The sequence below is a fragment of the Schistosoma haematobium genome, chromosome ZW, assembly GCF_000699445.3.
Source record: "Schistosoma haematobium chromosome ZW, whole genome shotgun sequence".
In the NCBI taxonomy this organism is placed as follows: domain Eukaryota; kingdom Metazoa; phylum Platyhelminthes; class Trematoda; order Strigeidida; family Schistosomatidae; genus Schistosoma; species Schistosoma haematobium.
Window position 1 is genome coordinate 75708063 of NC_067195.1, and position 11859 is coordinate 75719921.

Genomic DNA, 11859 nt, shown 5'->3' on the forward strand with positions numbered 1-11859 from the left:
TATACAATTTGAACTGGAGATTACTGATTTTACTTGAAAATGTGTCCATTATTATATAGACATATCACAATACTGTCGGAATTGTCAACGATCTTGTTTTTTTTTACTTGTAAAGGATTGTCTGGTAAATATCTGGTAATTAGAAGGATAAATTTATAAACGTAAGGTTTGAGTGAAATAGAAATTTATACTTAGTGTTTTGCTTCGTGTTATTTTCAGTGATTAGTACATATTTTGGTTGTTAATGGAATACTTACTTACTTACGCCTGTTACTCCTAATGGAGCATAGGCCGCCGATCGACATTCTCCAACCCACTCTGTCATGGACCTTCCTTTCCAGTTCTATCCAATTTTTGTTCATGCTTCTCATGTCTATCTCCATTACTCGACGCAATGTGTCCTTTGATTTTCCTATTTTCCTTTGGCCTTCAGGATTCATATGAGGGTGTGTCTTGTGACGCAGTTCGGTGCTATCCTCAATATGTGTCCTATCCACTTCCATAGCTTTTTCCTGATTTATTCTTCCACTGGGATCTGGTTTATTCTCTCCCATAGTAGGTTGTTGCTAATGGTGTCTGGCCAACCGATCCGAAGTATTTTGCGTAGACAACTGTTAATAAACACTTGTATCTTCTGGATGATACAAGATCCAACTTGTGTTCAATGTGTTTCACTGATCCCAAGCACCTCTAGGTTGTATCTCCTCATTTCTACAGCAATTTGGAAGACTCTCCCGGTCTCCCACATTGTACGAGTATTCCATGTACCTAAATAAATGGTTGCTCTGGTTGTCGGAAGGGGCATCGGCCTCGTGACTTCCGAAGGAACTGGGCTTTCATCATGAGGCGTCATAGTTCTTCTAAATGAAGACCTTCTGACTCCCAGGGCAGAGTTTAAGTGGTTTGAATAAATTTTTCTGGTTAGCGTTTTTTAGCGAGTTATTCTTCTACGGGATCGTGTCGCTAACCTCATGCCCAACCCTTCTCCTTTATCCTGGCTTGGGACCGGCAGTAGCCCCAGAGGGGCTGCAGGAGTTGTTGTTAATGGATTAAAATCAATCGTAATATATTGCATTAACTTGTATTAGATGGATTAAGTTACATCTGTCAAACGAAATTTTACTTTGTCACCAATATCTTTATTTACAAAGTAGGTTTTGTTTAACAGATGAATATTGTTGTTTGAAAGCTTCAACCTCTCTTTCTCGTAAAATCACCAACGGAATGTATACAGTATTGTACAATAGCATTGCAAGTTTTGATGAACACTCATTCAAATCTAAAGCATTTTAAAAGGGTTATTAATGATTGGCACACTTGAGTTTCGACGGCTGGTGTTAGACAGATGGTCATAAAAACACTTTAATATTCTCTTAAACTTGAATACACAATCCATCCATTCAAAGATTAAAGTCGCCTTTCTTTCAATGGAAGTTACCAATAATTTTCTTAGGCATGAATTTTTAAGCAGTCAAAACTACAACATTTACCACAGAGCTTAGTGATGAAGTAATTATTATTGATATGTTTGTATAAATAAATTGCCTTAATACAGTTTAACAATCATCTGACTAGTAGTAGTTTTTAGTGTCCCCCTATCTGACTCCATACCAGAAGACTGCGTGTTCGAACTGCGTCGGGCTCACCGCTTTAAGTATGGCCCTTTTTTAGGTCCGGTTAGATCGTATACTGATCGTAATCGTCCCTCTGCGTTTCGTAATGGCAAGAACTTAGCAGACTGCTGGTAAGTCAACCGATGGTCATGCACCTCGAAAGCAGCTGGCCACTAAGGCTGTTCGGAAAAGCGCCCCGGCTGCCGGGGACGTGAAGAAACTTCATAGACAGAGACTTGGGACTATTGCCCTCCGAGAAATTCGTCGTCACCAAAAGAGTACTGAGCTTTTGAATCTTAAGCTTCTTTTCCAGCGTTTATTTCAAGAAATCTCTCAAGACCTCAAGGCCGACCTACAATTCCTGAGCTCCGCCGTGTCTGCTCTTCAGGAAGCTAGCGAAACACATTTGGTTGGACTGTTTGAGAATACCAACTTATGCATTATCCACGCTGACAGTGTCACTATTATGTACGAGGATAGCAATCATTCGTACGATCCAAATGAAGTCAGAAAAACGGCTACTAGAGATTGTTAACATTTCTGCGAACTCAAAATGCATGGGGAAGTAGATTTAAACAGGAAATTGACTCATCTATACAGTTAGTTCATTATATATATATATATATATATATATATATATGTATATATATATATATATAGCCAGATAAACAGATTGATTGATTGATAGATTTTACATTAATTTACTCACTTCTAGTTCTCGAACTTCAATTTTTTTCTCAAACATCCATTTGGGCTGACATTTAACTTGTTTTCGTTGTTGGTTTTCTGTTTCTTTCCAGATGACAATCAGACCTAAAGCATCACCTGAGTATATGCGTGATCCATCTGTATCAAATGTTAAACTATTTATATGTGATTGGTGTACTCCATTCAATTCTTGTAGTAACTTATTAATGAAACAAATAAAAAAGTACACATTGAATTAAATAGTTTAAAATAATGAACTGGAATTTTAAGTGACAAATGGAGTAGTTACAAAAAAAACAGGATATTGTTACTTCTGAATTAGAGAAGGGGAAGATCTGACTAAAGTTAGCTCTGTTAGGAAATCTCTTAGTATTTATTGTATTTGGCGTAATTCTAGTCAGACTAATTCACATTTCAACATAGAATTAAAAAATTCCAATATATTCAATCCATTACCCGTATTGAAAATCTTAGTTTATCATCGGAAAAAAAACATTCATTTCACATTTTAGAGATCATACTTCTTAATAAAGCCAGTGCTGACGAAGTTATTTAGCGTAGTGAATGAATGTTAGTGAGGAAAAATTGAGTTTTAACAAACAACAATTCATCGTAACATTTCACTTCTATGGACTTGAGGTACAGAAATACAGATAATTAAAGAAACTAGGTCAAATTATTTTCATAGTTTAAATCGAAAACCTACTTTAGTTAGATTACCATCGGGGCCTGGATAGATGTTTCTTCCTAGTATGAGACTCCTCAGAAGTAAATATCCAAAACCCTGCAACTATGAATGGAACCCAGAACCGTCGACCTCGCATTCAAATACTTAATCTCTAAACCATTGACCTGAAATCTAATGATAGACAATCTGAGTTCAGTTAATTCACGATATTGTGCACCCTTCTTCTATTGACTGAATTAGATAACTATCACAACCCGATATGGTTAAATTTAATAAATTTATTACTCTTACTTTTGTAAATCCGAAATAGTAATGCTTTCCAAAAACAATAATCCACAAAATTATAGACTTAGCACAAAAAAAACCGTAGCGTTGATAGTTTAGATTTATTGTATTTTGAAATCTAATGAGGAAATCATAGAACTCTGAAAGACTTCTTCATTGATGGAATCCATTAGTATGCTAATCGCATGGCTTTAGAATTTTCATATGATATGTCCCATGGAGACATAACACTACTATAGACTGTAAAATTCTACTTATATTTTATGAAAATATTGGTCATCGAGTAGATAAAACAAAAAATCTATGCAGTTCATAACATATATTACGGAGTTTAGTTTAGTAGAATCAAGGTAACAGACTTTATAGTTAGGCCCTCAGTTTAACGAATAAGTTTTTTGCTTATCAAAAATATTCTCTCAACAAGTTATCTTTCGTTTCTATTCGTTTTAAGTTGACTTGAACTGTGACAGAAACAATCGGACTGTATAGAAAAGATGATAAATAGTAATCAGATGGATATTTTTTTTATTTCTGTCACACATGGAATCAGGATTCTGTGATAAAAATAAAATGAGAACCTAATTAACAACTAGATTTTGTTGCTAAGTAAATAAAACCACTGGTTTCAATTTTGTCACAACAACAGTTTTCTTCTAATTAACTGCCATCTTTAAATATGAACACGGATTTTAACTGCTGAAAAGTCGATAGTATATACATTCACTTATAAGACAAATCTTTTTTGGAAAGTTAATGAAAACTTATGATGTAATATAGTAATTATTGCTGTAAAATCGTTTAGTTAATGACTTGGATTCTGTATTATTCCCATACTCAATCATCTGAAAAAATATCTTTCAAATCATAAAAGAACGCAGTTAAATAACAGAAAAATATAAAAATGAATACTTGAGTTTCATTGTGTTTGATACTCCATAAACGAATAACACGATCATAACATGCTGTTGCAAGTAGATGATCTCGATTTACCAAAGTTTGAAGAATTCGAAAATCATTCAAAGCCAATTCTTTAGATATCGGTTTAAATGCTACGCTATACACAAAATTCGGATGACCAAGCACATTACATAAAATACCTTTCTTGTGAGATGATCCGTTAATGATTTGACCAACTTGAAATGGAGATTTTGATGTATCAGATGGAACAGGTATATTAGTATTAGGATCATTGGTAAAATTTTCATACACTTGATTAAATTGCAATCTCCATACTCTTACAGTCCCATCAGCTGAACCGGATGCTAGAATCCAAAATATTTTTGTATTAGAAAAATCTTTACTGGAATATTTTTGAGTAGATTTATTCTTATGGTTTTGGATCACAGGAGTTTTGGCCCAGTCTACAGAATAGATTATATCTGAATGTCCTGCTAACTCTAAATTTGGCTGGCTACGTTTGTTATCGAATGGAAACTATTTTTTAACAAGAAAAACAGAAATATGCAGTTGTAAGAAAATTAAAAATGAAGCTGACTAACTGGGGAAGAAACAGTCCACGAACATAAAAAGTGACAAAAATTGTATTACAAAATGAAGACATATACCAGTTACGAAGGTTATCTGGTTTTATATAAGCCAATTTGTATAAGCTGGTTACCCAGACGCGTCTTTTATATTGACTTTTTTCATATATAGTTACTAAACATTTTCTGTAAAGTGAAATGTCTTTTATGTATATTATGAAGTTAATAATAGTTGGAAAAAATTGCATAAATAAGAGAGAAATTACAGTGGTAAAGTTATTCAGGGTCCTATTCTCTTCTTGCCTTAAACTTTCTACTTTAGAAACGATGAGGTTCCAGGAGAGAAAGACTGACTAATTGAATTTGTCATAAAATTAACTGACAATGCACATACTATTTTCCAAAAAAGCAATCATAAAATTAAAACCTATAAGATGAATTCTTGTGTCTTACCTCACACTAACTAACAACTGACACCAAAGTTTCTTGAATTTTACATTTTTTTATCACACAAATGAACATCGCATCGACCTTTTATTAGATCGTCCTGCTTTTGTAAAATTAAATGATTAATTAGGATCGTATTTTAATATGGATATTTTATTCTGTTAAAGACTGGTTCTTTCAGTGCAATGAATATTGTTGTTAAGATAATCATTTATCGAGGATTTATAGGTTATGGCAGATGTTTACGTTTTTAATCTCCTGCTAAGCCTATAGGTTCCATATTACATTGTATGTTTTATTTCTCAAACTTATGCTTTTTTGGAACCTTATCCTCTAGTTTTTATTCTTCCTGGTTATCACATCCAATGCTTTTGGAAAGTGTACTGGTTTAAAATGTTTAACAATTTGCAGTATTTTACTACAGAAATTAATTAATTATCAAAAAAGCTTTAATTGACAATTCAGTTATGTGCTATAAAGAATAGCTGACCTTATAAATTAGAACAGAACAGTCCATTTTATTTGTTTTATTTTTCGTAGGAGTTCCAGTTGTATTATTCAGCAGTAAATTTCGTATAACTCCAACCGCTAACCATTTACCATCTGGTGAAAATGCCAAACACTGAGCTCCAGAAGATTTTGTCGACGTGCAATATTTTTTATTTGCTTCCATATCTAATGAAAACTCGAAATTATCATCTGTATTTATACATGTTGTTACCCCATAGCCAACAAGTATGTTTGGAATACGACATGGTTGATGAGATTTTCTAGTCCAAGACTTCTGTAGTTCACTTGGTTTACTTTCACTCATAGCATTCAAAGCACTACTTTCATTCTCCAGTAAAATGTTATGTTGGGCTGACTCACTTATGTTTATATTGGGTTGTACAAAGATTTCTGACTGTTTTGTTTGAAAGAAAATGTTTTGATTTGAGTCCTGTCCAAAAGTTACGCACACATAGATACATTAATATAATATTTATTGAATGTTACTCCAAGTTTGGTTTACAAATTTGTTTATTAAAAATAATTCTGATGAACTACCGCCTTTCGAAACAAAAACTTAGGATAAGCATACTCATTAGTTTACATTTTAGTAGATTTACTGGCGAATACAAAACTATTAAATTTGAACGATTAGAATGAAACCACTACTGGCAACAATAAATAATCCATTTTGCTGCACGTTAGAGGATGATATTTATTCATGAACGTATTAAATAGACTGTTTATTTCACAGTTAACGGTGTATTTATTTAATTCAGATACTTTTAACAAGTCAACGCAAATTCTGGTAAATCTAACTTTACAAGAGGTGTTTTGTGATATTCATTCACCATTATGATACTACTACGTTTTTGAACATCTTATTGACTGTAAATTTGGAATTCAGATGGTTCATATGTTAGCAAACATTAGTGAATCCAATTTATAGAGTTTGCAAGCTCCTTGTGTATAGTTAACCGTACAGTAAATAACCTTTATTTTCTCATTTCTTCATGCTGTATAATTCATCACCTCAGTACCTGTCTGTATTAATGTGGCTTACATATGCTAGTGATAAACAACCTACTAATTAACAAAAACGTACACTAGCTCACGTTGCTACGCTCTCGATGAGTATGGCAAGAAGAACCAATTGGGAGACAAAATCACATTCAAACGTTCATATTTTACAATTTGAATATTTAAGTTATTACTTCCCAATAACCATGAATTACGATATTAAGATTGTCATACTCTTGAAAGCTAAGGAAATTTTATTGAATCATACCATTTTGTCGTCTGAATGCCCTTCTAAAGACTTTTTTATAACGGTTTCCTTGACGGTTACATAAAGTGATGAAGGGTAAGGTACTCTATATCGGCTTCCAGATTTCCAACATGATAACAAATGATAGCCTGACTCAACTGCATTGTCTTCCAATAAATTGGGGCTGGCGTTTGCTAGCAGTTGATGCTTTTGCAAAATACTTAAACTTGACATTTTCCCAACTGCCAAGTTCCCCACTTTTTCTAGGGGATAAGTGGATGTTTTAATAATAGGCTCATAAAGCTGTAATCGTTGCTTTCTAGGACCAGTATTTAATTGACCATTGGAATTCGTCAGCAAAAGGAATGCCCACGCAGTCATAAGGGAGCCAATATTTTGCCCACTAGATGTTTTGACGTTGTCACTGCTACTTCTTCCAAATATATTTCCAATTGAATCAAGAATCTAAAAATTTACAAAAATGGTTAAAAACAAGATCTAAAAATACTTTGACAGTTAGAAACATAAAATCCAAAATAGATTATTTATTAATTTCGCTTCCGATGAATTATACTTTACCATACCCAACGACAAAACTGAGAACTGGGTTTTGAAGTGCTTACTTATTGTGAATATCACAATGTTTATAAGCCACATCGGTATAGGTATGTTTTTAAGAACGATAGCGACTAAATAACCATGAGCGTTTGAACAAATACGTATCTATATATTGATTATCGCCCAGAAATCTACTCCCAAAATCATAAAAACATTATTTTTAATTTTCTGTTTCGCGAACAATAGATTTGCATCTGTATTCCTGACTACTGTATTACGTCTTTCCAATATTTACTGAAATTCCATTTCATCTATATGGTTAGCAAATCGTCTGACACAGTATTCTACATAAGGCGAATAAGAGCAAATAAGAGCATATGTACGCTTTGATGACAGGAAACAACAATTTAAGTTTTGAAGAATGCCTGCTTATTATGATTTTATTATGTGGTAGTTCACATAGATTAATTACCTAGTCTCATAAATCAAATTTCCTATCTTAGGATAGCCAGTAGTTTTCTTGTGGTGTTTGAATGAACTAATGATTCCTTTGTACTTGTTGAATTCTTGATTTCGAATTCCAAATAAAGTACATTCGTTTGTGATTATCTGGTACTTCTTGATCCGATTACCTTATTTCTGGGATTTTTAGTTCATACTATAATTCAAATACTTATAAATATCATACTGGCATCGCGATGGAGCCTGTGATGGGATTGCTGGACATACATTCAGATCTTGTTGCTTTTGAGGATTACTTTGAAAGGTTCAAAATTTGGGCTATGACCAAGAAAGATGATGAGGATGTTAATATTGTAGCACATTTCCTCACATTCATCGGAAAAAAGCGTATAGCTTATTAAAAACTCGGGCTTTACCGGAAAAACCCATTTTGCTTCCTTATACAACTCTCAAGGATATACTGCTAGACTATGTTAAGTATACAAATTTCGAATGTGGTAAAGGAGGAAGATTTCGTAAAATGACTCATGAGGATATAAAAAATTCCACTACATTACGTCATACCAACCCACTGCATACTCAAGGTTATGCAGATAATTCATTGAGGAGTTGCGATGTAGTTCACGAAGATGGGCACAAGTCTGGTCAATGCTTGTCCTGTGACAAGTTTCACTATTTTAATTCATATAAATTTCGTAATTCTAAGTGCTTTAAATGTGGTGATATTGGACATATTCAGTCAGTTTGTAATACCACTGTTCATCTTGCTGCAACTAGTGTCAAGTCTTGTAATTCTGATTCTATTAAGCTGAGCATTTATAATGATCATTTATCTTTATCAACGATTTCAAAAGACAGTGTAGAGTCATATGGCAGTTCAGAGTTAAATGAAATTCAGAATTCTTGCGAGACAACAGTTTCTAATCAGTCGACTTATCAGATTTCCCATGTTATTGTACCAGATATGGTTTTTCCTAATGATTCACATATTTCTGACGAAATTCCTTGCAAATCTGAGGAAAATATGTTGAGTGAGTCTAATCATGATCAAAAACCTGATGTAGTTTTGATGGATGATGATTTTTCTAATGATCCTCTACTCTGCAATGAAATTCTTAGTAAATTCGAGGAAACTATTTCAGAAGAGTCAAAGCTTGATGTCATATCAAATATTATTTGTCCTCATAATGCATTTATTTGTTGTGGGAAACTTGTTCAATGCGAAGCACAAGTACTAAATGAGCTCGATTCTGATTGCAATTCAGATGGTTTCATATCAGCTGCTGTTTATCCTCACCACAAAACACTTCTAATGTTTACTCTAACTAATGTGAGAAATATGTACCAAATGAAGCCACATCATTCATAAATTGGGGTTATAAAGATCCAATATTATTTCGTGGGGGAGGATAGTCTAAATGTCCATGGTTCAAATTCTAGGTAGCAGCGGTCTCAGTACACAACCGACATGCTGATTACACAATCCCAGGAAGCAGGTAAGTCTGTTCCAATTTCGGTTGTTAGTTCTAATACTAATGAGTGCGTTCTAGATAACAGAGTTTTTATCCAATACAGTGTCGAACAGACACAGGATGAACTTAAGAAGACGATGTACAATTGATTACAGACACTTGAACTCCAACTTAAGCTGTGAAGGATGTGGTGTTTGAATGAACTAATGATACCTTCGTACTTGTCAAATGCTTGATTTCGAATTCTAAATAAAGTACATTCGTTTGTGATTATCTGGTACTTCTTGATCCGATTACCTTATTTCTGGGATTTTTAGTTCATACTATAATTCAAATACTTATAAATATCACATTTCCTTATACTTTTAAGTAAAAGCATTATTTTTAATAACTTAAAGGTAGTATTATATGAAATTTTATGTGACAAAAATTTGAATAAATCAAAAATAAACAATTATTTTCATAATAAGTCAAGGAATAATAAAAGCTGTTATTGTTATTTTTGGAATGTTTTGAAATATGGTTTAGGACACTAGAAAATATTGCTAAAATTACCTCAAAAAACAAAATAACATTTTTGTTATTGGCAAAAGTGCGAAAATGTTCGTTGATAATGATTATTTCATCCCAAACAGGCATAAGTAAATCCTGATATTTTGTATTAACCAGCTTTGTTTTGACCGGGAGTACGTAAGTCGACTGTTCTACCATAGACCCAGAGATTCTATTGCGTTAGCATAAAAACGTATGTATTTTACTTTTTGTCACATTTTATGTAGTCTTCTGTTTCAGTATCCATAATGTGAACACGAACAAATAAATGACATGTTGAGGAAGCCACTTTGAGCCGATCAGTTCTATAAATAATAATTTCAAGGATTCCATCTTGGCTACCAATCCCTTCATTTGTTTCAATAGTCTTTTCACAAGAAACTAAATTAAATTTATGGAAATAGCTGTCAAACTTATGTACTTGCTTTCGGACTATCAGGCTGCTTTTCATTAAACTTTCTCCTTGTAGCCTTTTTGGCACTATGGCGTGGATGAGAACTTTTATGTTAGAAAGCTTTTATTTCAAGGAAACCCACTGTGAATTATTCTCTATTTCTTCCATTTCAAACGATTCATTTTTTATCCCAGACTAGTGAATACAAGTGACCGTTGAAGCACAACTTACTTTTTGTTTCGGCATTTCCTCTTGAATCCTTATGATTTTAGATACGAATTAACATGTCTCCACGATTTTGTTACACTAGTAACGTGATTCAAAAAATTACCTGCAGATATGTATACTTTTAGAAATTTTAAACAACATTTGTTTTCTTTTTTTCATATCGATGATAAGCTAGTAGTTGTGATCGATTATTTTACTTTCAATTTATTGAAGTAGATTACGGTGTTGTGGGGTTATATTTCAGTTTATAGGGGTTGTTTAATTCGGGATGCTCATCATAGACAGTCTTTAATTTTAAGGACTAGCTCAGCTGGCAGCGAACCTCATAGATATCGTAGTCATATCCTGAAAAGAGAGGTGTAAGATGCTGCTTTCGCTGTAGATAGCCAGTTTCTTGTTCATAATATCATTTATCTCATATCATTCGATTTCACTGCACTTCCGCCACTACTGAATTCTTCCTTGTTTATCTTCTGAGTGTGGTTCTCGAAGAATTCCAAAAGACTAATCGCTTAGCCCTGTCGCATCAAAAACATTTCTGATATTGACCGTACTACTTATCATTGTAATGGTAAGGCTATGAGTGCGTTTGTTTTCTAACTTTGAATGCTCTTAATATGCCTTGATTGTTCTTACACACCCATTTTTAGCATCGTATGACTAAAAATATAAAGTTAGTTATAGTATGATGAGGTAAATTGAGGAAATCATGGTGCATCAGATCGATTACTTTAGTCTTACCAAGCTCAAGAAGCGTTACCGTAAAAACTGATTGATATATATGGCGAAGCCTACAGTTCTATCAGAGCTATTGGGAATTAGACTATTCTTGGCAGCTTTTAAGTTCCTCAAACACCAACACACCCTTTGACAACGTCTATTTTCACTTCGTAAGAAGCTCACTGTGAATGAATGTATTCTCATGCCATCCAGCATGTGCTTTGAGTTTCTCAAAAAAATTCAAATAGGTATATATAATGGATTTTGCCAATAAAATAGCTGCTCATTACCTTGGTTGATCGGAAATTCATGTTGTCTAGCAAATGTTATATTTGGCCGTTGGCTCTTGTTTGGATCCGGATTATTCCACCCTTATGTAGTGACCAATTTCCAGATCAATGTAATAAATTTCTGCAGACATAAAAACACAACATTTGTTGCCGCATCAAATATGTGTGTCTAGACAGAGCACAGCACTTTCGTCGCTGCTAT

The 11859-nt window shown here is 33.5% G+C and overlaps 1 protein-coding gene across 1 annotated transcript in view; it reads right to left on the reverse strand.

Annotated features, from left to right (window-relative positions):
* AHI1 (Jouberin) overlaps positions 1 to 10760 on the reverse strand; it is a 30991-nt gene extending 20231 nt beyond the window's left edge. The window contains exons 1-9 of the mRNA XM_035733450.2: positions 10651 to 10760; positions 10562 to 10614; positions 10447 to 10523; positions 10232 to 10406; positions 10029 to 10197; positions 7003 to 7446; positions 5716 to 6165; positions 4204 to 4728; positions 2323 to 2520 (exon numbers count right to left, since the gene is read on the reverse strand). Coding sequence (XP_035587132.2) covers positions 2323 to 2520; positions 4204 to 4728; positions 5716 to 6165; positions 7003 to 7446; positions 10029 to 10197; positions 10232 to 10406; positions 10447 to 10523; positions 10562 to 10614; positions 10651 to 10665 — 2106 coding nt within the window. The 5' untranslated portion in view covers positions 10666 to 10760. The remainder of the gene's footprint in view (positions 1 to 2322; positions 2521 to 4203; positions 4729 to 5715; positions 6166 to 7002; positions 7447 to 10028; positions 10198 to 10231; positions 10407 to 10446; positions 10524 to 10561; positions 10615 to 10650) is intronic.
* Between the last annotated feature and the right edge of the window lie 1099 nt (positions 10761 to 11859).